This window comes from Calonectris borealis, chromosome 1 (genome assembly GCF_964195595.1).
Source record: "Calonectris borealis chromosome 1, bCalBor7.hap1.2, whole genome shotgun sequence".
NCBI lineage: Eukaryota > Metazoa > Chordata > Aves > Procellariiformes > Procellariidae > Calonectris > Calonectris borealis.
This window is the reverse complement of record NC_134312.1, coordinates 48,488,137-48,515,783: the sequence shown is the minus strand read 5'-3', so window position 1 is coordinate 48,515,783 and position 27,647 is coordinate 48,488,137. Positions and strand designations below refer to the sequence as shown.

The 27,647-nt window shown below is 43.9% G+C and overlaps 1 protein-coding gene and 1 long non-coding RNA gene across 5 annotated transcripts; one reads left to right on the top strand and one right to left on the bottom strand.

The window, feature by feature from the left end:
• Nucleotides 1–406: 406 nt before the first annotated feature.
• LOC142082636 (uncharacterized) lies at nt 407–27,404 on the bottom strand. 4 transcript variants are annotated; one of them, XR_012673773.1, is made up of 4 exons: nt 27,268–27,404; nt 26,091–26,723; nt 2,497–3,440; nt 407–2,086 (listed from the first exon to the last, which is right to left on the bottom strand). It is a non-coding gene; the product is annotated as an uncharacterized LOC142082636 (long non-coding RNA). The 4 variants fall into 4 exon arrangements; XR_012673768.1 differs by lacking the exon at nt 27,268–27,404 and having other exon boundaries at nt 26,091–27,099; XR_012673767.1 differs by lacking the exons at nt 26,091–26,723; nt 27,268–27,404 and adding an exon at nt 4,626–4,780 and having other exon boundaries at nt 2,497–2,614.
• LOC142078053 (uncharacterized protein C12orf50 homolog) lies at nt 7,531–23,396 on the top strand. Its single transcript, XM_075140589.1, has 11 exons — nt 7,531–7,854; nt 8,959–9,133; nt 11,515–11,676; nt 13,003–13,080; nt 13,170–13,283; nt 14,963–15,082; nt 16,175–16,282; nt 18,183–18,290; nt 18,526–18,729; nt 22,245–22,336; nt 23,287–23,396. Exons 1-11 carry the CDS (start codon nt 7,531–7,533, stop codon nt 23,389–23,391), a joined length of 1,590 nt encoding a protein of 529 aa, XP_074996690.1. The 3' UTR covers nt 23,392–23,396.
• Nucleotides 27,405–27,647: the final 243 nt, after the last annotated feature.

Genomic DNA, 27,647 nt, shown 5'->3' with positions numbered 1-27,647 from the left:
CAGCACAGACTATATGAGTGTGACCTATTTGTCTCTCTGTTTGATTGCTCGTGAAGCCTCTGCAATAGCTGAACGATGATCAGCCGAGGTCCAAGTTCATCAAAGGCCTCAGGCTACAAAACATTCACAAGATACCCTAAGGACCATTAACCCATGTTACAGCTGTCTTGAGAGCAGAGATTAGAACCTCTACCTCGTGTCCCTCGGATGAATGGCCAAACCCTTAGCCTGCAGTCTGTGCTTCATCGTGACATTTCCTTCTTATCTCCCACCTTTGTGTCTCCCACGGACGCAACAGGGACTTCACTCTGCAGTTGCACGGTTCGAAATGTGGACTAGCAGAGCGTCCTCTTAGTTCTTGCAAGCTTAGCCTTCTAGCTTGCTATGAAAGTGCTTCCCTGAAAGGCAAAAGAGATAAGTTTGGACCCTGCTGAGCACTGCCCGGGGTGAATCCTTTGACTGCCGCTTTATTTGATAGAGGATGGTCAGTGATTATATGAGGATGATTTTTTTTTTATTTCTGTTGCTTCTAGAAGTGTTGAAAGTTTACTTCTTAAAATGTTCATGAAAGAGCATATAGTGTTAGTCTAATAAATTATGCACAAAATGTTCTGTATATCTATTTTGACAACAGCGCCAAGAAGACATGGAAGTGAATAGAAAAGGAGAACAATATGTAGACAGGAGAAAGAGATGGAGCGAGTGCGTCAATTTACAAGAAAAATCTAAACTGAAATAAGGAAATTATCAACTGGGAAAAGCAAATATTATAAAATTGAAAATTCCAAAAATAAGATGCAAGAAGTACACTGTAACATTTAGAAACCGACAAAAATGGAAATTTGTGGTTAAAAATAGCATTTGTATATTTATAAGTGTATAATAGATGTACCTAATAAAGATGTGTTATATTTTATCTACATTATTTCCCTTGCTTGTAACAGGACTGTAATTATTTAAAATAAATTCCACTGAGCTTTGACTACATTGAATTGATAAGCGTGAAAGTATGCCTTTTTTGAACTAATTTTCAACTTCAAAGTCATTTGCAGAAAACTCTGCACCTCAAATCCACAAAACGTCCTCCTCCCTCCGATTCCCACCCCTGACTCCATAACCGGCAGCGGCCTGTGCATGGAGGAGCGAGTGATCCACAACACAGCTCGCCTGAGCAGGCACAGGCTGTGCTGTGCCGCGCCGTGATGCAACTGAGGGAACGGGGGCTCTTTAGCATGGAGAAGAGGAGGCCGAGGGGAGACCTTATCGCTCTCCACAACTACCTGAAAGGAGGTTGCAGCCAGCGGGGTGTCGGTCTCTTCTCCCAGGTAACTAGCGATAGGACAAGAGGAAACAGCCTCAAGTTGCGCCAGGGGAGGTTTAGATTGGATATTAGGAAAAATTTCTTCACAGAAAGGGTTATCAGGCACTGGAACAGGCTGCCCAGGGAAGGGGTTGAGTCACCATCCTTGGAGGTATTTAATAGATGTGTAGATGTGGTGCTTAGGGAGATGGTTTAGTGGTGGACTTGGCAGTGTTAGGTTTACGGTTGGACTCAATGATCTTAAAGGTCTTCTCCAACCTAAGCGATTCTATCATTTGATGATTATACAATAAATACATGGCTCAATGAGATATTAACAGTTCCTGTGAGGTGTTAACTACACTTGACTGAAGTCAGAGGAACGGAAAGAGATCAGGGCGTTGTATGATCAAATCCTTATTGAAGATTTCCTTTTCACAACTTCAAAGGCACTAAGATCCACGAAAATAATAAAAATACATGCGTGTGCTCCAGATCACAGCTGCATCCCCTAGTGTATTAGTTAATCCCCTTCTGCCTGGCTGTCTCTGACATTAGGGCCCCAAAGAGGAGTCAAAGGAAACTGAGGATATTCAACATTTCACGCAGTGAGGCCCTAAAGATTGCATTTCTGTGTTTTCACATACTCGCTGCATGACAGATCCCCCACGCTGGTTTAAACTAACAGGACTTGAAAATAAGCCCTGAGATAAAAGAATCCTTTAAACCTTTTTTCAGCTTGTTTGTTGGGTTTTCGATCCAGCCTGGCCCATAGATAGGGTTGCCCTACAGTTTCCAGAGGGATAAAACCAACAGTTTACTCAGGTAACCATACCCTGCAGAGTACTGACGTCAACTACATAAAAGGCAAGACGTGAATTCACATTTGCCACTAGAGAAATTTTACATCCAAAGACGCTATTTAAATTCATAGATTAATTACTGTATACAAATCTGAAAATCTATTTGTAGAATCTTGCCTAGTGTAATACAAAGTTTCCTTACAATTTCAGGTAAAGGCAAGAACCCCAGGGATGCAACGAACCACAGTCTTCTCATTTCCTCCCAACCGCCATACTTCTTTTAACCCTCCCCAAGGCAATTAGACACAATAAATGTGAAAACTAAGTAAAACAGGGCTACTAGTCAGTTTCATGAGAAATCTGCATACGGATCTTCCTTATCTTCCTTATTACCTTTATAGGTAGTCACATAACAGCAGGTTCCGTCCACCTTTTCAGTAGGAATTGCATTGCATATATCTGCCTCTAACGCCTTTCCAGTTATAGTTGCAGTTGCCAAAACTTTAAATGGCTGAAAAGAAGACAGGTATTTTAAACCCTCAACATGGCTATGCCGCTGCCGCCTTCTCATAGGGATTCTTGCTCCTTGCAGCTGGCCTCTCTAAGTCCAGTATTACACTGATTATATTGCTGATTTTTAATACGATCTAAACACACCCTTGTTTCTTCAAGACATGACAGTTCAGAAAACGCTCTAAGACAAAAGAACAAAGGCAATCTATTTGCAAACTCTCTCCCTCTTTTCCATTCTTGATTAGTGTTTAGAGATGACTTTGCCTTCCACTTTACAAAGTGCATACAAACTAGAAGGGTTCCAGTCCAACGCTGCAAAATTTTGAGATGTGCCTTCCTGCATTACGATGGCAACACAAATTCACCATGACTAGCTGCTCCGAGCTTTCGGTTTTGAGCTGAAAGTCAATAGCACCATGTCAGTGCAATACACAGACCAGTGGAATGCCAGGTGGCAAAAGCATCCTGGTGTTAAATACTTCGTATCGGTGCTGTCAGCTAAACACTCTTCTGCTTGAAAGAGCAAAGAAATAAGTGGTCCGGGGGTCTGAAACAAATACCCAGCCACAACTAGTCCAAATTTCCAGGAGGACTTCTATAGCTAGGACTTCTGTAACAGTTTCACTGCAAATATGTAATCAGTTGTGTTTGGATTCAAATATTTTCCTGCATAATCATCACACCCCCCTCCTCTCTCCCCAGTCAACTTTGTCTTGGAAGCTGGGCACTGTCTCTTTCTGCCAGCAAAACACAAAGCAAGTCCTTGTCTTGCAAAAGTCTCGAAAGAGAATTCGGAATTCATAAAATGACAACCTTCTACGTGCCTTCGTTAAGTTACATGGTGTTTCATATTTTAGTAACCATCTTTGTAAACACAAAATCTTCATTTATGCTGTATGTTATGAAGATTACATGAAAAAGGAAATTTTCAGGGTAGTGAGAAAACATCCTCGATGGTTTTCCCACCACCACCCGCTTCTTCCCTACCAGTCATAACCCTCTGTATTACCCTTGCCTGCACTTTGAAAAACAACAGAAGAAGGTAGCATAGGCCAGTTCCAGATCTAATCCCCTCTCGGCTTTCTCTACATGAAGGAACAACACCGTACGGAGGTACCCTTACATGGCCATTACCAAGATGGTGTTGGTACTGAGACTTGAACAATCAAGGTACTGACGTTTTGGCAGTCATTTCACCTCTTCCATCCAGAAGTCAAACACCAACGGGAGAAAGGCACCCGGATGGTGTGCAGCCGACGGACAGGAGAAGGTGCTGCTACTCAAATCGGGAAACACAAGTTGGAGGTCTAGAGCTAGACAGGAGAACGCCACCCCAATCTGGCCCGACACTGCCTTTTACATCTCGGGAAGAAATAACTTGGATCGGGCTCCACTACTTTCACCTTGGCAAGTATGCCACGTCTTACAGCCTCAAATGAATTCCTCCATCATAAGCCTGATAGTCCTTTGAGCACAACACAAAAAAAGAAAAAAAAAAACAACCAAAGACAAGAGACAAGCTTAGTTTTTCCCCACGAGCCCCACAGGCGGGGACGGCTGGATGGTTTTGCACAAGCTCCCAGGGCGCTCCTGTTGGAGTGGCCTCGTTGCTCGCCGGGACTGTTCCCGACGCCTAGAAAAAGCAAACGCAACGCCAGGGCGAGCACCCGGACGCGCTTGGCAGGAAAAGAGCGGCACAGAGCTGAAGCGGCACCCAAACGACCTCTCTTTCCCGCATCGGAGGGGGGGAGCCCTATCGAAACCTCCACCGTGCATTTCGCTCAAGAGCTGCAGCGAAGCCTCTCGCCACTCGGGCGTCCCCCTCCCCGCAGCCGGGCCGGGCCGACACGGGCGCTGCTGCTGCCCGTCCCCCCCGCTCCGCCCCGCCGTGCGGCCCCGCTACCCGCGGCCCAGCGACTCCCCCCGGGACCAGGCCCCGGGACTGCGGCCCCGCCTGCCTGCCTGCCTGCCTGCCTCCCTCCCGCCCGGCCTCGTGCCGCCCCGGCCACCTGGCTCTCCCGCTTGGCCGACGGCTCCTCCTTCACCTCGGTCACGAACAGACACGGCACCTTCCGCTGCACCGCGCCCCGGCGCCTCATCGCCCCGGCCGCCCGCTCCCGCCGGGGGCCCAGCGCCGAGCCGCAACTGCGCCTGCGCCGCCCCACGCCCGCGGTGCGCGACGGGAAATGGAGTCCGTCGCCGCCCGCCCGCCCGCCCGCCGGGAGCCCCGCGACGCACCTGTGCGCCGGGGACGGCGGGGCGGGGCGGGCCGCGGTCGCCTCCCTCCGGCAGCCCTCGGCGAGGCGCTGGCTCCGCCGCTCTCCGCCGCCCAGCCCGGCCGCGGGCCTGGGGCAGCTCCGCTTTCCGCAGCGGCGGCTCCCGCCGTGGCAGAGCCGCCCCGCCCCGCCTGAGCTCGGCGCCGGGCTGAGGCGGCCGCGTGGTGGCCCGGTCGCGCGCCCTGGCGGCGGCCGTTAGCCGCTGGCGGTGCCGGTCCCGTTCCCCTGGCCTGGCAGCCTTTCCTCAGGCTGTCTTTTCTGCTTCCCAGGGTGCCACACGCCCGGGCCCGGGGCACGGGGGCCGGCGGCCCTGTCCCCAGGGCGTGGGGACCCCTCTGTCTCTGATGCTGCCTCCGTCGGGGCGGCTGCCTCCTTTTGCTGCCCAGGCTCCCTGCCTCGGTATGCAACCTCTGAGCCTGTGGGGGGTTGGCCCTGGCTGGGTGCCGGGCGCCCACCAAAGCCGCTCCGTCACTCCCCTCCTCAGCGGGACAGGGGAGAGGAAATGCACCGAGAGGCTCGTGGGTCGAGAGAAGGGCAGGGGGAGGTCACTGCCCCGTCACCGTCACGGGCAAAACAGACTCGACTCGGGGACGTGAATTTATCACCCGTCAAATCCGAGTAGGGTAACGGGAAATAAAACCTAAACCTTAAAACACCTTCCCCCACCCCTCCCGTCTTCCCGGGCTCAACTTCCCTCCTGATCTTCCTCTGCCTCCTCCCCGCGAGCGGCGCAGGGGGACGGGGAATGGGGGTTGCGGGCAGCTCATCACACGTTGTCTCTGCCGCTCCTTCCTCCTCACGCTCTTCCCCTGCCCCAGCGTGGGGTCCCTCCCACGGGAGACAGTCCTCCACAAACTCCTCCAACGTGAGCCCTTCCCACGGGCTGCAGTTCTTCACAAACGGCTCCAGCGTGGGTCCCTCCCACGGGGTGCAGTCCTTCAGGAACAGACTGCTCCAGCGTGGGGGGTCACAAGTCCTGCCAGCAAACCTGCTCCAGCGTGGGCTCCTCTCTCCACGGGGCCACAGGTCCTGCCAGGAGCCTGCTCCAGCGCGGCCTTCCCACGCGGTCACAGCCTCCTTTGCGCACACCCACCTGCTCCGGGGTGGGCTCCTCCATGGGCTGCAGCTGGATATCCACTCCACCGTGCACCTCCATGGGCTGCAGGGGGACAGCCTGCCTCACCATGGTCTCCTCCATGGGCTGCAGGGGAATCTCCACTGCGGCGCCTGGAGCACCTCCTCCCCCTCCTTCTTCACTGACCTCGGTGTCTGCAGAGTTGTTTCTCTCACACATTCTCACTCCTCTCTCCAGCTGCTGTTTGTTGCCCAGCGGGTTTTTTCCCCTTCTTAAATACGCTATCACAGAGGCGCTACCACCATCGCTGGTGGGTTCGGCCTTGGCCAGCGGTGGGTCCGTCTTGCAGCCGGCTGGCATTGGCTCTATCGGACACGGGGGAAGCTTCTAGCAGCTCCTCGCAGAAGCCACCCCTGCAGCCCCCCGCTACCAAAACCTTGCCACGCAAACCCGATACAGAATCAATTCTTCCTGACCGTATCTTCTTCTGTGCCGCATTTAGGCACAGCTGTAGCGCTCCAAAGAGCCCCTGTTCGGATAGCTCTTGGCAGTGTTGACGCTTTCTTCCTATGGCTGCTCCTGCCCGCAGACAGTTCATTGTTCATGGCCCTCGTCTGCTTTCCGGAATTTTCATTCCCGTGTGCCCCAGTCAGTCGTAGGGCTTACGGAACTGTGGAAGCCGTTTCACATCGTTTCCCTGTTCAGAGCTCTCGCCCAGTACTGCCCACCTTGATCTCAGTGAGCAGTTTCATTCTGTACTTAGGTGACGTCATTCCTGCAGAAATCACTTTATTCCAGTGCCAAAGTCCCAGTGGTCAGGCATGCGGAATTTTCCTTTGCAGTTAGTCTTCGGGCCATCCGCTCATACTTGAGTTACAAACAAACTGACAGGCTCCTAGAGAGAGTAGAAGACTTCCAGTCGTTTCAATGTCTTCGTACTTCTCCCCCAGCTTGGGCGTTACCACCGCTGAGCCAGCCTTGTACCATTTGTGCCCAGGGAGTCTCCAGCCCCTGAAGTGTTCACCTCCAAGTCACTGACGTCACTCGGTGTTGTGAATTTGACCCCATGTCCTGAGGATAACAGTATGCCTTACCATTTTCCAGGACTGAAACTTCCTTTCCGCGCCTAGGACTTTTTTGTTCAGAGGCAGACTAGGACCCGAATGAGAACAGAGGTGTCAATTAGGGACACAAGCGTACGCTGTTCTTTCTGCTTTAGCTGTGGCAGTGGACATCATGGAAGCAAGAAAAAGCAATTAACCCCAACGCTGTATGCAGGCAACAGCTAAGAGTGTACTAACAGGAAGCAGCACGTTTCCCCACCCAAAGAAAGGGGTACGGTAAGGAAAACATTGGGCACAAGGATTGTGGTTAAAAAAGAGTCAAAGAATAAGGTTTGTCTCTGTGGTATCAAAGATTTGTTTCTAAGACCACAGTTCCTACGGCAAGAAGTTGGGTATTATTTAAGCCCTGACAAATGGGTTTGTTCCATTTCACATTAAAGAAACACCGAAGGGGAGACTCCTTGAAACGGTCCAATTTTGCGTCCTTTACTCTGAAGCAATGGAGATAAAGGAAGATGTTCAAGCTGGACAGGTCACAGAGCGCCATCATGCTGATGTCATGAGCTGGAGGAGCGGTTGGCAACCGTGGAAATGTAACATTCTATACCGGCTAGCAACTGCCTTCGTCGGTTCAACAAGCCTGGAGAAGGTACCACCTCCTTTGTTCAAGTGTATTTTGCTGTCTGTTGGAGTTTTGATTCAAAAAAGCAGCAGAGCTAAGGTCCTGAAGGTCCCGTTTTTGAAAGAAAACTACTGCCTTCAGGATAAGGTTACGATTTGCCTGAATGTTGATCGCTTTAACGTTTTCATGTATGTTCTGCTGGTATTAAGAGAGTGGAGGAGAAGCACAAGAGGTGAAAATGGCCACGGCTGCGAGTGACCTATGTTTCCATTTTCATTCCCCCTATGCACAGGTAAATGCTGTAGATTTTAGAGTGGTTTGTATCCTTGATATTCGTGATATATGCGTGTTGGAAGGGAGGTTTATGATGTGAAGTTAGAAGTTGATATGTCAGTCTGTCTGGGTCATGGCAGCATCTGTAGGTCAAACATCTGATTTTCGGAAGTGGTGAGAAGAGCTAATGATCATCTAAACTATGGACAACTTCTCCTGTGGACTCGGATCAGGTACTCAAGGAACACAGATGTTAAAAATCACGCACAAAGATCACTCATCGCTCATCTTTCTTATTGGATCAGCCTTATACTGATTCTGACTAAATTGGCCATGTTTATAATTTCTGCTTATAGCCACTACCTGAATGTCTGCAAAATCAGTTCACATCTGTTTTGCAGATTTAGAGATGTGGAAATAAAGATATAAAAGAGTAAGTCCCTTCAAAGACATTTTTTAGTCTGAAAACAAAAGTGATTTTCTCCTGCCAAGTCGATGTTTCCAATGGGAATTGGTACAAAAGTTTTTTTGCCTTGTTTTGTAATCCAAGGCTGACAAGCCTGTGCAAGGATTACAAATTCCCAAATTTTTAGGTTTTCAGGGTTTTTTTGAAATCTTTCGGGGTTTTGTTTCTTAGTATTTATTTTCCCATAGACCCTTTAATAGTAAGAGAGTACTAGTGTAAGATTTGCAGTTGTACAGCAGATTTCATTTGAGATTGACTCGATTATCCCATTGTGCAGGAAAGGAAACTCAGCCACATGTCAATTAAGTGTCTAATAGATTTTATTTCTTCCCAGCATCTCATGAAAAATCTGCAGTACAGTAAGTAGACTGCTTTACTCCTATTCTTATCTAGGAAGAGTTTTACATCATGAAAGCTCCATTGACCTAACTCAAGACAACTTTAGAGTTATCAGGAGCTTAAGACAACTTTAAAGATAACTTTAAATGTTCTAAAATATCAGAGCGTGGTCCCACAAAATCTTAGTCATATGTTCACAGCAGTACACCGTGTATTAATCCGTTTAGTCCATGTTTATGGTTATATTTACAATACCTGAAAACTGTTTTCTCCTGCAGCAAAAGTACAGCAACAACTCCTGTTTCTGGGAAACACAAACCTCAGGCTGTGTGAGGATCAATTGTGCCTTCCATCATAGCAAACCTCGTAATATAAATGGACTTTTTTTACCACCTAGTAACAGTGAGTAAAAATATTTTCTCAACAATTTGTTCATTAGCGTAAGTAAATACACAAAAATGTCCTTCTGGTGCTTACTTTGAAGGCTTACATAATATATATTAAGGTCAAGAAATGTACCATGGCAAATCAATCAGGTATGATCTGGTATCCCAGCAGTCCAAGGCAAAGAAAGGAATTGTACTGGCATTTGAATAGGGTTGCCACATGAATTTCTTTAGCTGTCACGTTATGGATCTTTGTAATTATCAGCGACATGAAAGATGAAGTCAGAAATGGCAACTTAGGCTGCTCAGATCCGTGGAGCAAAAATGTTGCTTTACCTGGGTATTTGCTAGATTAACTCTCTCTAGTAGTGAAAATGGTTAGTAGGCAGGCAATCATTTAAGAGAAATGGAAAGTGGCGTGTGTGGTGGGGGGAGGAGGTTGGTAGGGCCACTAGTAGCAATATCTGTTGGTAGAGCACAGCCTGTTACATGGATGAGACACCCCTTGTATAGATAACATCAGATTACAGCGCTGTGTGTGCAGGTGTATTTCCAGTTCATCGTTCTGAATAAATTTTCCAGGTTTGAACATTGGATGCAGGCTACTGAAGTACAGTTACAGTGTGTAAGGCAGTACAATATCTGAAAATCAGATTATTGATGGAAAAAAACGCCATTACAATTTGGGTTTTTTTCCTCAGTCCTTTCTAAGAGGACCTCTTGTCTACCACGAGTCCTGGTAGACAGCTGGAACCTGGAACAGAGGAAGAGTCCAGGGCAGGGAACCAAGACAGCTGTCAGAAATCGGGCGGAAGCAGGAGTGAGAGCAAGTCAGCAGGACTTGTCACAGATGCATGAACAAGTGGACTGAAATATAGTTGTTCATGGGCCTTATCTCCAGAGCTGCAGGCAGGTGTCATAAGAGAAGTCCAGAAAGACCTCTAGTCAGAAGCAAACACCTTGTGTTCCTGAAATTCCCCCAGGAAAAGGAAGCCTGTCATATCTGGGCATGTTGAGCCTAACAGTTCCGGACCGAGGCCAGAACTTGAGTGCTGTTTCTATGAGCGTCCATCCTGCTTTTAGTAGAGTTCCCACATCCACAGCACCGGCCCCTGGCAGCTAGCGCTGTCGCAAACACCACGTAGGCATGCTTCTGCGCATGGTGTGAGTCAGAGATTATGCCCAAGAGGCACTATGGACAACGGTATCCTGTATAAGAGCAACGTCCAACAATCAGAACGAGGAAATGGACCCAACCCTTCTTCTTTTTACTGCAATCTGTATAAATTCAAAGTCCGTGCGTTTTCCACAATAACATTGCAAACATTAAAACTGCACTTATTCGCTGTAATACTCAGAAATCTTGTTAAACTAATGTTTGGTTTGGCTTACACTCCCTGGAGCTAAGACTATCCTATTCTGGACGCTGAAAAAGGCTCTATCAAGTGAAAGTGTTGTACCTTACTTTCTCTTGCATGAGATACAACAAATCTGATCTGCAGGAGTGTTATTAAAATGGGTTTAATATGATACACGTGCTGAACATAGGCAAGCAAGAGATGCACAGGAATAACAACTGGATCAAAAGAAAATGCCCATGCTTCATCTTATGTCTTCAAAACTGGAAAAAATATCCAACTTCAATATTTTTAATATAATGCACAGAACCCTGATTCTATCTATAGTTGCAAATTGGTCAGCTTGCACAATAGAGATAGGCTCACCATTTTTATTTTCAGTCAGTTGCGCATTTCCTGGCTCTCAGAAAGTGCTATCCCAGTACTGAAATAGTTTTGCTGCAGACGTTATGGGTAGATACAAATTCCTAAGGAAAAGAATATTGTTTCTGATTTTCTTCTAATTAAGTGTGCCTATTTTCATGAACTTCATATTCTTTCTCAAAATCTACATTTTGTACTTAGTACAGAAAGTTGTGATTCAGAAAATCTGGAGAGAAAAAAATGTCTACAAGCTGAAAATGGGTAATCCTGTGCTTAGCACTGCTAAATTCTTCAAAATTGATGCCATGGGGAGTGATACAGGCCTGCCTATTACTCAGCATGTTTTCTGAAAAAAATAGTATTTCTGAAGAAAGTTTTTTCTGAAACATATTTTCACAGGCGGGGTCCTAAACTCCTTTACTCACTTCAGCCCAGGTATTACTAATCACACGTTTCCCTGTGTTGTAAATATCTATCTGTGTTTTCCTACTTTCCGTAGTTGGAAGATGCTCTTTTGCCAACCTCCGCAGAAGATTTTGCCTACAAGGCACAATCTGTCTAGTTAATGATTCCTCCAGTATGATAATGATTTCAAAACCATACCTGCTGGTCTTGAGCCTGGATTTGATATTCTAGTTCCCTCCTAACAACATAAATACAATGTTCCTTTCTGCAGATGCCCCATTGCAACAGGGTGTCCAAGAAGGGATTCTGCATCCAGCCCACCGTCAAGAACCACTCAGAAATCAAGAGCATATTTTACTACCAATTCACCCTCCACTGATTATAAACCTCAATGACGAAGAGGATGAAGAGGACGATGAAGAGGAAGAGAACTGTAAACAGTTTTTTTCTTTCTTTTACAAGGAAGTAGAATGGGTTTTTTCGACTCTTGCAATGTACTTCACAACTGATCCATTCTAATAACCGTTACGTTTTTAGAAAAGAGTTGTTGACAAGTTTTTGAAATAGTTTCCAGCTAATCCCCAAAATATTGGAACCGGTAGCCACCAGGTGTGAGTGAGGCAACATTTTTGAACTCCTGTGAAATGCCTAGCTGTGTATTTCAATAGTGGGATAATCCACATACCTCTTTTTCATTAAATAGAGTTTAAAATGTGATCCACAATTCAGATGGCCATCAAATACTCTTCAAAATTTCTCAAAATTTGGGGACAAAATTACAAGTTTAGGAGGTACTTCTTTCCTGGGAAGCAAACTTTTGAACAGGGGCTGTACACACTCATCGCTGAAGGTGAAGTCACAGCTTTGTTTGCAAGAGACAGTTCTATGACTTCAACTTAAATAATTTGTTCAACTCGTTTCCTGAACTCTGTAGGCAGTCTCATTTTATTACAGAATGTCATGCTTAAATCTAGCAAAGAGAATCCATACAACTCTTCAATAGTGTTACTGAATGTGTATGTGTATATATTTTTATATAGATATATTTTAGTGTTTCAAATGTCGTTAAACCATTGACTGTATCTCACTTGGAGAGGAGAGATTCATAGGGAAGGAATGAATTGCACATTCCCAGAGAGTGAAAGAGAGAGAACGACCTACTCTCACGCGTGCACTCCGCAAATTCCTGTGCTAGTTCTCAGGCAGCCCCAAGCTGCTTTTCACTTTCCCCCTGCCCTTCAGGCTGGCTGGCAGGGCTGCCTGTTAGTGCTTCCTAACTCGCTTTCGGTCTGAGGAAGCCACATTAATTGAAACAATATAAAAAGTAGAGCTTTGCTAATCTTAGTAGCCTTAACTGAGACAGATAAGGAGCACTTCACTTCACCAGCTCTGCCGGCAGACATTACAGGACAGTAACTCTGGGCAGAGGTCTTGTGACAAGCACTCCCTGGTGACATGTTCAATCAGAAGATTTCCTTTTGGGTGTAAAGGAAGGATTATTTTGAAAATGAGTACTGAAGGTGGTTTTAAATCATTTTAAATCAACAACCATTAGCTTCTTAATATGCGTTGCAACGGCAATTCCATTGCACTTGGAAATACCTAATATTAAGGAATCATTTTTCTGTCCAGAAGCAGCGGTTGCAGTCGGAAAAAAAAATCGTGACCAAAATGAAATACGTTATGGTATTTGAGTATTAAGAATTGTTGAAGGTCTTTGTATAGATACCTAGTAATCTTTCAAAAATATTTCCTACAGATGTTTCTGACTGGGTGCCTAAGACTGCTGAAGATATTGAAGAGGAAAGAGCAATAAAGGAAATATGCTATAAATCTGGTAAATATGAAATTGGTCACTCTTTCCTGAACAGCAATGCTGCCAATATAGTAAACCTTGGGGTTTTTTTCCCTCTTGGCTATGTTTAGGAGAGTATTACAGGATTCAGTACCCTCACGAACACCAGTCAACGAAAACTGTGTCTTCACCTCAGGAAAATGAGCTATTACCCTTGGAAGCTACCGAGCGAGACTTGCAGAAAGGCAAGTGCTTTTCATCTTCTTGGACAACGTTTACCACTTTTAAAACTACTGTTACAGGGAGAAACTATTACATAGTTTGCCCCTCCTCCCCTCTTTTTGAATTTAGTGACAAGAAAAGACAGCATATTGCAAAGAGCATAAAAATACTTCATTAATCTTTCCCCATATATATACATATATCTATCTATAGTGTCACACACGTGGTGACTACCTGCTTCACTTGTAGATGGAAAAGGTAGAAATGGGCTATTAACCCTACGTGTACTTTCCTGCTAGACACAACATATAAGGTCTTTCATATAATTTTTCTTCAAGATCAAGATTTATGTAGTCTAATTTTAAGCATCCTGAGGTTAGGAATGGAGTTTAAATTTCTCATCTAGGTTCTCTGCTGTAAATGGAGAGAGGCAGGCACTCTTACGGGACTATTTATTGCATCATAAGATAGTGCCAAAGAAAGGCGAGATGAGTGCTCCGCACTCTCTGCTGGCTATCTTGGGTGTCTAGGTGACGAGATGTAGCGATACATCAAACTTTTATATAACTAAATTTAGATTAAGTAAATACCCCCTTTAAGTGTCTTGTAAAAGATAGTAAAAGGAGAGTTCCATTCTGTTCTGAATGTTGGGCTTTATCCAACAGAATTAAGGTCAAAGGAATACAAATTAGTAAATATTTACCTCCCTTATTATGTTTCTCTTTCATTGTTGACCAAGTGGATGACCAAAAAAAAAGTTTTTTAGTTTTTTTACTGAGTAAGTAATACATAATTCCGTTTTAAGGGAGAGAGTTATGTGCTTACTATAACAAGACACCAGAGTAACCAGTACATAAGTCATCAAAATTGCTGGGACAAAATATGACTTGCTCCTTTAAATAAATAAAAAGTTGTTGTTTTTTATTTTCACAGTAGTGTAAATTTCAGGGAAGAAATCTTGGTAATACTGTTTTATGTAAAACAGGTTTGAGTAGGCTGATGTGCTAATAAAAAATGGGAACGGAAACACTGTCTCCATGTCATCCTTTTGCGACTGACAGTTTTTGCCAGCCTAAATTGTTCAATAGAATTGGGCAAAATTATTTTCTTCTTATTTCTACATTTAAAATGTTTGTTATTAAAATAGTTTTGATAAGCTCTTTCTGGCAAGAATTTAGATGTATTTAGACTAGAGACAAGGGAATCAGTAACAAATACATGAATATCACTTTTAAGATATGCCTTTATTTATAATTAGATACATTCAGAAAAACGATAGAGATGTTTCCCCAAAGCATGGCTTCAACTGAGTTCTCTGAGGTTTTAGGTACTATGATGACACGCATCTTGAAAATACCATAAATTCGATCAGACAGGATTCATAAATATCATTCATGAAAAGTGACAAGCTAAAGAACGAGCAGGTAATTTGTAGCTGGTTCTTTACTTTGGAGCCATAATCCTCTTTAACCTGTGTATTATGGTATTTTCTTAGAGAGCATGAGAGTTATACATCAGGTGCTCGAGTTACACTAGACAGGATCCAAATACCCAACAAAAGAGAAAGAGTATAAAATGAGAGGTCAGAGGAAATTGCACTAAAGCAATCACTAGCTCATAGCAGTGGGAGGAAGAGAACGGCAGTGCCACTCCCTGTGCTTACACACAAGCCGCTAAAGCACTCTTTCTGTTGCCTTTCCAGGTGATGGTACCACAATTCCGACAAAATTTAATAATACAAAAAGAGAAGAAGAGAGTTCAGGAAGGAGAGCACCAATAGAGAGTGTTCCCAGAACAGATTGTACATCCTTTGAAAATGGAGGTAATATACTTTAGCATTAGCTTCTCATTGCTGAACATCATGTGGTAAATAAAATAACTGAATATGCACGCATTAAACTTCACCATCTTATATTTGAGTTATTCTTTGTTCTTTATGTGCTAGAGACTCCCTCTCATGCTGCACCATTAACTGTAACAATCAAAAGCACTGTTTATGATTCTGCTTGGTTTAGGATTATACTAAAACCAAATCCTCTCTGCTGATTCCAATTGATTTTCTTGTTGCTTAACTTTGGAAAAGAAATGGTTCTGTGGAGTTACAATAAAGCAAGTGTAGAAACGCGTACAAGTTAAAATGCTTTCAAAAACTGTTATGTTTGTGAGACTATCCATAGTCAAGATGAATAGGCTTTGTATTTTTCTGTTATCATACAGAGAAATATTAAAGCTGCAATCCTGCGACTTTTATAATGGGAGCTGATCCCTCTGCACAAAACGGTTGATCTTAATGAAGACACATTGTTTTGCCCCATTGAGTTCAGTATAGAATCATGTCATTAAGGTTGAAGAATGCCCTCTTCTCCTTGCATTTACTTACTACTTACTTATTACTTTTTCTTCATGAATTATTAGTGGTAAAAATAACAATAATTGTTGTAGTATTCTTTTTTTCCCCTTAGTTTGTCAGTGCAAAATAAAGCAGTACCATGCTAGGGATGCTTGCTCTAGCTTTGAGCAAACTGGTACGCATCTTCTAACTCCAAAACTATATTGCACAGTACCAATCTATCTTACATGCTACTTCTTTTCCTACGACCTTTATGTACAAAATGTATTTTTCTTTTAGATGTTCTTTACTCTCAGTAATAAACAGTTACCACTGAGATACAACTCTATAATTAAATTTCTGTTCATACCCATATGTTTTTAAAGCTTTTTCAATGGACTGTTTATCTAACTTTCTGTGAGCCTTAATGAATCAGCTATTTGGTTTCATTGTATTCTTTTCATTTTTTTATTCATTTCAGTTAAAATGTTAATGTAATTATAAAAAGAGCAGATTCTTTGCATTGTTCACATTTCTCAGTGTGCTCTTGAGTATAGATAACTTTGCGAGATTCCTTTTTTACAGGAGGTGATTGTTCTGTGGCACAGAGGAACACTTTTGTTGAAGAGAAAAGACGCGAGACGCTACCTCGAGAAAAAGAACCAATTGCATCAAAGTATTCCAATGTGAACGGTACTTAACTATTATATTTTTCCTAATTTTCAGATGAGATGATTATTTTTGTTCCTCTGCAAGTGAGGTGGACATTATGTACCTTGCATGAAACCAATCCAAAGTGAAATTTTCCATTAACAGCGTGATTTCTTTCCCTACAAGATGACAGCAGTTGTTTTATGTTATGGTCCAGTTCTGCTTCTTATAGCCACTTTGCATCCTCTGTTAGATTCAATGTGAGCATGATCAGTCCCCGAGTTACCAAAATCTTTGGTGCCCACATTTGATCACGTGACATGCTGTGCGCTATCCACTTCCACCAAGTAAAACAGATTTGAATGTAGGTGGTATCTCACAGAACATGGCCCTTAATAGAACCACTAAAAAGAGTGGGGCCAGCAGGACTAGGGAAGTGATCGTCCCCTGTACTCGGCACTGGTGAGGCTGCACCTTGACCACTGTGTTGAGTTTTGGGCCCATCACTACAAGAGAGACATTGAGGTGCTGGAGCGTGTCCAAAGAAGAGCAACGAAGCTGCTGAAGGGTCTAGAGAACAAATCCTATGAGGAGCAGCTGAGGGAACTGGGGTTGTTCAGCCTGGAGGAAAGGGAGGCTCAGGGGAGACCTTATCGCTCTCCACAACTACCTGAAAGGAGGTTGCAGCGAGGTGGGCGTCAGTCTCTTCTCCCAAGTAACAAGCAATAGGACAAGAGGAAACACCCTCAAGTTGCACCAGGGGAGGTTTAGATTGGATATTAGGAAAAATTTCTTCACAGAAAGGGTTATCAAGCATTAGAACAGGCTGCCCAGGGAAGTGGTTGTGCACCATCCCTGGAGGTACTTAAAGGAGGTATAGACATGGCGCTTAGGGACATGGCTTAGTGATGGACTTGGCAGTGCTAGGTTAACGGTTAGACTCGATGATCTTAAAGGTCTTTTCCAACCTAAATGATTCTACGATTCTATGATTCATAGGAATCATAGCTCAAGGAAAGAGCATAACACTTGATAAAGTGTACTTAAAAACTAGCCACATACAGCAAATTAAAATACCTACACCTAAGTAGCTCAATCGATAGGCTTCATCCTTTTCACAAGAGAATTCTAGAATACATTTCGCACTGTAGAAAATGTATCGAACTGATTATTGTAGGTAAATTGTTACCTGATTATTACTTTGCAGTTTTGGAGTAAAAAGAAAAAAAGGACAGATTTTGGCTTTAAACTACCGCATAAACTGAAGCAGAAGTACAGAATTTCTGCTGCATTCTGGTCTGAACTGAGAGGAACCAAAAGTGCTTATTTACATTAGCAAGAACATAGGAAGAACAGGCAAAGCCACATCTCCCTGCAGAGTAGCAGGGGCCAGGTGAAGAGCGCGGTGTCTACTTTATACTGCAACTTCCATTGGGAAGTTCGGCTTGTCGCTTGAAGTGGGCTTACCTATGCAACCAATGCTATTACAATTTTAGCCTCATCATTTGTAGTATTTTGTTATGTTCACGAACTGCCCATGTCCAGGGAGTAGCTAGATGCTACAGAGAGAAGCAGTAATTCATAGTTCAGCCAGAAGGTGTCCTTCGGAGTGCATTGGTCTCCATGGGCTCAACCATGGATGTTCCAGAGGTCCACATACCACCTATGCAGTGTAGAGAAAGGATCGATCTTGTCTTTGTGTTTATATAGCCAATTTTTGAGTTGGCTTTCAAGATTTCCTCTGCTAGAGGAAATATAGCCACTTTTGCTTTCCTTTTGGGGAATGATACTTTTAGAATAATTAACATGGAAAACCATGTTCCGCTCAAGAAGACCTGTGTATGAAGTGGCCCATTAGGTTTTCAAAACACCACAGCATTTTTGCATAAGAAAATTTTGCGTGCTTTAGAAAAAGTAAATATGTGTCATTTTAATCCCTCAGAAACAAACCACACTGAGCTGGTAAAGAACCATCACTGTGAAGAAGTAAAGGAAAAGAAATGGATTTCTGAGGAGCCAAGAAATTCACCTCATACAGTAACAGGCAAAGGTATTTTGAGAAAACTGTTGGCTTATTCACTTTTATTTACGAAACTGTTAGATGATTTAGCACCACCTAGTTAATTTCTGTTCTTAGTGTCAAATATGGACAACCCATATTTGGATTGGACTATCCATACAGACCATATTTTTAATCTTGTCTTCCAGCCTCCAGCCTCCTACAATAGATCAAATTTTGACTTCCAGCACAACATTTTTGTTTAAGTTACGTTTTTCACTTTTAGGAATTCACACTTCAGACCCGAAAGTAAAACCAAGTTACCAACAAGGGGGTCAAAGTAAGGATGATGAAACTGCTTCTTCTATGCCTTATGTGAGAGAAACTGGAAGAAAGACTTATTTCAATTCTTCAGAACCTCGAAGATCTGCATATGTAGTCTACCGCACTGTCACTGTCACCCAAGAACCAAAGTTTAACGGATCTACAGGTGGGTTCTTGCTTACAGAGGATTCTTAAAATGCCTCAAATATACCTGTCTGTATTGTGCTGCTTTCGATTTTGTCACTGCAGGTGAATATTACTTTATTACAATTTTAGCCTCATCATTTGTAGTATTTTGTTATGTTCATGAACTGCCCATGTCCAGGGAGTAGCTAGATGCTACAGAGAGAAGCAGGAATTCATAGTTCAGCCAGAAGGTGTCCTTCAGAGTGCATTGGTCTCCATGGGCTCAACCATGGATGTTCCAGAGGTCCACATACCACCTATGCAGTGTAGAGAAAGGATCTATCTGGGCAGGTAGTCAGCACTTAGAGGGGAGCAGTGGATGAGGGGTTGTGTTCACAGCTGCTCTCGAGACAGTCTGAAAATACAGATCCATTCAGAGAAAAGGAAAGAGGTGTTTCCCCAAAGCACTTCTTCAACTGAGGTTCTTCAACTCTGAGGTTTTAGGTACTATGGTGACCTGCATCTTGAAAATACCATAAATTCGATCAGATAGCATTTATAAAGATCATTCATGGAAAGTGACAAGCTAAAGAATGAGCAGGTAATTTGTAGCTAGTTCTTTACTTTGGAGCCATAATCCTCTTTAACCTGTGTATTATGGTATTTTCTTAGAGAGCATGAGAGTTATACATCAGGTGCTCGAGTTACACTAGACAGGATCCAAATACCCAACAAAAGAGAAGGAGTATAAAACGAGAGGTCAGAGGAAATTGCACTAAAGCAATCACTAGCTCATAGCGGTGGGAGGAAAAGAATGGCAGTGCCACTCCCTGTGCTTACACACAAGCCGCTAAAACACTCTTTCTGTTGCCTTTCCGGTTGATGGTAACACAATTCCAACAAAATTTAGTAATAGAAAAAGAGGAGGAAAGTGTTCAGGAACAAAAGCACCAATAGAGAGTGATCCCAGAACAGATGGTAGATTCTTTGAAAATGGAGGTAATATAGCATCAGCTTCTCATCGCTGAGCACCATGAAGTAAATAAAATAACTGAATGTATTTGGATTGGACTATCCACAAAGAACATTTTTTTAATCTCCTCTTCCAGCCTCCAGCCTCCTGCAATATGTCAAATTTTGAGTAATAGCACAACATTTTTGTTTAAGTTACGTTTTTCACTTTTAGGAACTCACACTTCAGACCCCAAAGTAAAACCAAGTTACCAACAAAAGGGTCAAAGTAAGGATGATGAAACTGCTTCTTCTATGCCTTATGTGAGAGAAACTGGAAGAAAGACTTATTTCAATTCTTCAGAACCTCGAAGATCTGCATATGTAGTCTACCGCACTGTCACCATCACCCAAGAACCAAAGGTCAACGGATCTACAGGTGGGTTCCTGCTTACACAGGATTCTTAAAATGCCTCAAATATACCTGTCTGTATTGTGCTGCTTTCGATTTTGTCACTGCACATGAATATTAAGTCAGTTATGCCTGAATACAGGCAAGAGTAAATTTGATCCAGCATAATTTTCACAAGTAAATTGCAGCAGTATCCACAGACAGAAACGTAAAGCTTTATAAAGCTTTCAATTAGTCAGACAGAATAGTCATGAAATTAGCCACCTTCATAGCAGGAATTCATTTCTCTGGCCAACAAAGAGGGATGAATGCAATCGTGTGCTGATATACACTAACACTTTTTACAGCATCTTTTATGTGATTTATTCTTTTGAAATATTTAATAAACCTCAGAATAGTCCACCTTTCACTTCTCTTTTTACTCTAAATATTGATAGTAGAAGTAGTTTTGCAGTAGAATTTCAGATTTCTTTCAAAAAACGTTTTTTGTTCAACTTTTTTCCTGCCAGCACGGGATGAAAGAATGACCTTGCTTTGCACGGTATTTTTCCCACAACGAGGATTTCACTGGAGTTTTGATTGTGATGGATTTATGATTGTTTTCATTATTTAGGATTATTTGTCATCTTGAATAAACAAGGGCTTGGGTCTTATTCAAACTTCTGTTATCGATTTAAATGTAGTGTAAACTTTTGTGATTTTTGTTACCATTTTTTGCACATTATTAATGTTGGTACAGAGGACTGAATTCATTCCTCCTGCCATTCATGCGGGATGGTATTTTCCTTCCTCTTTTTTCCATCTTTGAAATACTCTACTGTCCTCCTCATAGCACGTACTATGTCATAAATTTGACAACAAGCCTACCAGTTGGATTCTGAGTCTTGTATCTTTCTTTTTGGCAATCTGCTTCCGATGTAACCATAATTTATACATCTTTCACTTTGTTTTTAGGTTGCTGATATAGCTTCACAGAATCTAGTACTTCATTTGGGTCTTATTTGCCTTTCTACTTTCCGTTTCCATGGTTACTCTGGATAATTGTGTTTTTGCATCTGTCACTTCCTCAAGAAATTTAGTGGTAAATAATTGAAATAACCATAAGTTAAGAAAGTGATTTCATCTTGCCAGTTTCAGTCACCTCTCTTAAGCTGGGTTGAATCTCCACCTTGAGGTGCCTCCCTGCCTTAATTTCCAATAAAAGCAACTTCCTTCAGACCACGTAAGCCCTACTTTAAGATGAATAAAGTTAAGTGAAATGAATCCCAACATCACTGCTTCGCCTCGGGGACGAATAGTTGTGGGTTTTTTCTTTTTTCCTTGAATGTTTGCTTTGATTAAATGTGGACAGATTGGTATAGAGATTACAGAGAGAACATCCCTAATGTGAAGAATACATCTTATCAAATTTCCAGGTTAAAAAAGGATAGAGCATTTCAAAAAAAAGGTGATCAGCATTTTTGTCAGAAGAGCAACCATTACCGTTTCTGCTACCTTTCTTTTCAGCCATACCTGAGCCATATGGTGGGAAAGGCTCCAAACAAAAGAATCAGCTTGACACAAATACAAGATTTTGGACGGAAAACTACGGTAATACTTACATGTTGTATATAAACGGAAAATTTTAGGATTATTGTGGAATTAATAATTTGAATTGATGGAATTAAACTGGAATTAACAGAAAACCAGAGCGTTAATAATAGTAATTTTTAACCAAATTGTACACAAAATGGTTAGTCATTAGGCAGCATACTCTGATGCAAAATCAACTGCCTAGCACAAAACCATAATATTGCCTTGCATCTAGTGCTTTCACAAGCAGAGATAAAAAAGGAGATTGGACTATGGATTCGTTTAATCTAAGAGCAGTTGATGCCTTTGGGAAGATTCTCAACACGGGAACGTTCACTGTGTTCAAGTCAAGGATGCCCGTGGCAGAATCGCCTCATTCGGAAGATCCTGGGAGCCTGACGGGAACGCTGCAGGATTAAATGATCTTTAAAGCACTAGAGAGAAAGTCTGTATTTAATACTAGCTTGTATTTCAGAGATGATGTATGATTCACCCGATGCATTCACTGATACTTCAGCTAATGTAATATTTAATTCAACATTTAATTCACATATCGGGCTAAGAGAAACTCCTGAAATTGTAGCAGAAATTAAGGAACAATGTATATGTTTCTTCTATAGACAAATATACTTCAGGATCTCATAATGCACCAACTTGGAGGAAAAGAAATCCACATGCAAAAACGTTCTCCAAGTTCAAAACAACCATTCAGGTAACTGTTGGATGGAAATGTTTACCATTCCGTCTCTTTGTAAAAGTGACATGTCTCTCCCCAGCCAGGAAATGTAAAACTGCTCTTAAAACTTCCCCAACCAAAAACCGCAAGATTCTACGCATTGCCGAGTAGTCTGAAAGAGCAGCTAACAGTTCCGTTTGTTTGTAGGCATGTAATTTTGCCTGCATAGCTACACCGTGATTTCTAAATTTTTACAATATTACTGATATGTAAGCAAAATATGTACCTGCCTTTAAAGTGAGGAGCTACAAGAAGTGGGTTTTGGCTTGCAGCCCTGGACAAAGCACAGCACAGACTATATGAGTGTGACCTATTTGTCTCTCTGTTTGATTGCTCGTGAAGCCTCTGCAATAGCTGAACGATGATCAGCCGAGGTCCAAGTTCATCAAAGGCCTCAGGCTACAAAACATTCACAAGATACCCTAAGGACCATTAACCCATGTTACAGCTGTCTTGAGAGCAGAGATTAGAACCTCTACCTCGTGTCCCTCGGATGAATGGCCAAACCCTTAGCCTGCAGTCTGTGCTTCATCGTGACATTTCCTTCTTATCTCCCACCTTTGTGTCTCCCACGGACGCAACAGGGACTTCACTCTGCAGTTGCACGGTTCGAAATGTGGACTAGCAGAGCGTCCTCTTAGTTCTTGCAAGCTTAGCCTTCTAGCTTGCTATGAAAGTGCTTCCCTGAAAGGCAAAAGAGATAAGTTTGGACCCTGCTGAGCACTGCCCTTTCTTGGGTGAATCCTTTGACTGCCGCTTTATTTGATAGAGGATGGTCAGTGATTATATGAGGATGATTTTTTTTTTTATTTCTGTTGCTTCTAGAAGTGTTGAAAGTTTACTTCTTAAAATGTTCATGAAAGAGCATATAGTGTTAGTCTAATAAATTATGCACAAAATGTTCTGTATATCTATTTTGACAACAGCGCCAAGAAGACATGGAAGTGAATAGAAAAGGAGAACGATATGTAGACAGGAGAAAGAGATGGAGCGAGTGCGTCAATTTACAAGAAAAATCTAAACTGAAATAAGGAAATTATCAACTGGGAAAAGCAAATATTATAAAATTGAAAATTCCAAAAATAAGATGCAAGAAGTACACTGTAACATTTAGAAACCGACAAAAATGGAAATTTGTGGTTAAAAATAGCATTTGTATATTTATAAGTGTATAATAGATGTACCTAATAAAGATGTGTTATATTTTATCTACATTATTTCCCTTGCTTGTAACAGGACTGTAATTATTTAAAATAAATTCCACTGAGCTTTGACTACATTGAATTGATAAGCGTGAAAGTATGCCTTTTTTGAACTAATTTTCAACTTCAAAGTCATTTGCAGAAAACTCTGCACCTCAAATCCACAAAACGTCCTCCTCCCTCCGATTCCCACCCCTGACTCCATAACCGGCAGCGGCCTGTGCATGGAGGAGCGAGTGATCCACAACACAGCTCGCCTGAGCAGGCACAGGCTGTGCTGTGCCGCGCCGTGATGCAACTGAGGGAACGGGGGCTCTTTAGCATGGAGAAGAGGAGGCCGAGGGGAGACCTTATCGCTCTCCACAACTACCTGAAAGGAGGTTGCAGCCAGCGGGGTGTCGGTCTCTTCTCCCAGGTAACTAGCGATAGGACAAGAGGAAACAGCCTCAAGTTGCGCCAGGGGAGGTTTAGATTGGATATTAGGAAAAATTTCTTCACAGAAAGGGTTATCAGGCACTGGAACAGGCTGCCCAGGGAAGGGGTTGAGTCACCATCCTTGGAGGTATTTAATAGATGTGTAGATGTGGTGCTTAGGGAGATGGTTTAGTGGTGGACTTGGCAGTGTTAGGTTTACGGTTGGACTCGATGATCTTAAAGGTCTTCTCCAACCTAAGCGATTCTATCACTTGATGATTATACAATAAATACATGGCTCAATGAGATATTAACAGTTCCTGTGAGGTGTTAACTACACTTGACTGAAGTCAGAGGAACGGAAAGAGATCAGGGCGTTGTATGATCAAATCCTTATTGAAGATTTCCTTTTCACAACTTCAAAGGCACTAAGATCCACGAAAATAATAAAAATACATGCGTGTGCTCCAGATCACAGCTGCATCCCCTAGTGTATTAGTTAATCCCCTTCTGCCTGGCTGTCTCTGACATTAGGGCCCCAAAGAGGAGTCAAAGGAAACCGAGGATATTCAACATTTCACGCAGTGAGGCCCTAAAGATTGCATTTCTGTGTTTTCACATACTCGCTGCATGACAGATCCCCCACGCTGGTTTAAACTAACAGGACTTGAAAATAAGCCCTGAGATAAAAGAATCCTTTAAACCTTTTTTCAGCTTGTTTGTTGGGTTTTCGATCCAGCCTGGCCCATAGATAGGGTTGCCCTACAGTTTCCAGAGGGATAAAACCAACAGTTTACTCAGGTAACCATACCCTGCAGAGTACTGACGTCAACTACATAAAAGGCAAGACGTGAATTCACATTTGCCACTAGAGAAATTTTACATCCAAAGACGCTATTTAAATTCATAGATTAATTACTGTATACAAATCTGAAAATCTATTTGTAGAATCTTGCCTAGTGTAATACAAAGTTTCCTTACAATTTCAGGTAAAGGCAAGAACCCCAGGGATGCAACGAACCACAGTCTTCTCATTTCCTCCCAACCGCCATACTTCTTTTAACCCTCCCCAAGGCAATTAGACACAATAAATGTGAAAACTAAGTAAAACAGGGCTACTAGTCAGTTTCATGAGAAATCTGCATACGGATCTTCCTTATCTTCCTTATTACCTTTATAGGTAGTCACATAACAGCAGGTTCCGTCCACCTTTTCAGTAGGAATTGCATTGCATATATCTGCCTCTAACGCCTTTCCAGTTATAGTTGCAGTTGCCAAAACTTTAAATGGCTGAAAAGAAGACAGGTATTTTAAACCCTCAACATGGCTATGCCGCTGCCGCCTTCTCATAGGGATTCTTGCTCCTTGCAGCTGGCCTCTCTAAGTCCAGTATTACACTGATTATATTGCTGATTTTTAATACGATCTAAACACACCCTTGTTTCTTCAAGACATGACAGTTCAGAAAACGCTCTAAGACAAAAGAACAAAGGCAATCTATTTGCAAACTCTCTCCCTCTTTTCCATTCTTGATTGGTGTTTAGAGATGACTTTGCCTTCCACTTTACAAAGTGCATACAAACTAGAAGGGTTCCAGTCCAACGCTGCAAAATTTTGAGATGTGCCTTCCTGCATTATGATGGCAACACAAATTCACCATGACTAGCTGCTCCGAGCTTTCGGTTTTGAGCTGAAAGTCAATAGCACCATGTCAGTGCAATACACAGACCAGTGGAATGCCAGGTGGCAAAAGCATCCTGGTGTTAAATACTTCGTATCGGTGCTGTCAGCTAAACACTCTTCTGCTTGAAAGAGCAAAGAAATAAGTGGTCCGGGGGTCTGAAACAAATACCCAGCCACAACTAGTCCAAATTTCCAGGAGGACTTCTATAGCTAGGACTTCTGTAACAGTTTCACTGCAAATATGTAATCAGTTGTGTTTGGATTCAAATATTTTCCTGCATAATCATCACACCCCCCTCCTCTCTCCCCAGTCAACTTTGTCTTGGAAGCTGGGCACTGTCTCTTTCTGCCAGCAAAACACAAAGCAAGTCCTTGTCTTGCAAGTCTCGAAAGAGAATTCGGAATTCATAAAATGACAGTGCCTTTGTTACATTACATGGCTGTTTCATATTTTAGTAATCATCTTTGTAAACACAAAATCTTCATTTATGCTGTATGTTATGAAGATTACATGAAAAAGGAAATTTTCAGGGTAGTGAGAAAACATCCTCGATGGTTTTCCCACCACCACCCGCTTCTTCCCTACCAGTCATAACCCTCTGTATTACCCTTGCCTGCACTTTGAAAAACAACAGAAGAAGGTAGCATAGGCCAGTTCCAGATCTAATCCCCTCTCGGCTTTCTCTACATGAAGGAACAACACCGTACGGAGGTACCCTTACATGGCCATTACCAAGATGGTGTTGGTACTGAGACTTGAACAATCAAGGTACTGACGTTTTGGCAGTCATTTCACCTCTTCCATCCAGAAGTCAAACACCAACGGGAGAAAGGCACCCGGATGGTGTGCAGCCGACGGACAGGAGAAGGTGCTGCTACTCAAATCGGGAAACACAAGTTGGAGGTCTAGAGCTAGACAGGAGAACGCCACCCCAATCTGGCCCGACACTGCCTTTTACATCTCGGGAAGAAATAACTTGGATCGGGCTCCACTACTTTCACCTTGGCAAGTATGCCACGTCTTACAGCCTCAAATGAATTCCTCCATCATAAGCCTGATAGTCCTTTGAGCACAACACAAAAAAAGAAAAAAAAAAACAACCAAAGACAAGAGACAAGCTTAGTTTTTCCCCACGAGCCCCACAGGCGGGGACGGCTGGATGGTTTTGCACAAGCTCCCAGGGCGCTCCTGTTGGAGTGGCCTCGTTGCTCGCCGGGACTGTTCCCGACGCCTAGAAAAAGCAAACGCAACGCCAGGGCGAGCACCCGGACGCGCTTGGCAGGAAAAGAGCGGCACAGAGCTGAAGCGGCACCCAAACGACCTCTCTTTCCCGCATCGGAGGGGGGGAGCCCTATCGAAACCTCCACCGTGCATTTCGCTCAAGAGCTGCAGCGAAGCCTCTCGCCACTCGGGCGTCCCCCTCCCCGCAGCCGGGCCGGGCCGACACGAGCGCTGCTGCTGCCCGTCCCCCCCGCTCCGCCCCGCCGTGCGGCCCCGCTACCCGCGGCCCAGCGACTCCCCCCGGGACCAGGCCCCGGGACTGCGGCCCCGCCTGCCTGCCTGCCTGCCTGCCTCCCTCCCGCCCGGCCTCGTGCCGCCCCGGCCACCTGGCTCTCCCGCTTGGCCGACGGCTCCTCCTTCACCTCGGTCACGAACAGACACGGCACCTTCCGCTGCACCGCGCCCCGGCGCCTCATCGCCCCGGCCGCCCGCTCCCGCCGGGGGCCCAGCGCCGAGCCGCAACTGCGCCTGCGCCGCCCCACGCCCGCGGTGCGCGACGGGAAATGGAGTCCGTCGCCGCCCGCCCGCCCGCCCGCCGGGAGCCCCGCGACGCACCTGTGCGCCGGGGACGGCGGGGCGGGGCGGGCCGCGGTCGCCTCCCTCCGGCAGCCCTCGGCGAGGCGCTGGCTCCGCCGCTCTCCGCCGCCCAGCCCGGCCGCGGGCCTGGGGCAGCTCCGCTTTCCGCAGCGGCGGCTCCCGCCGTGGC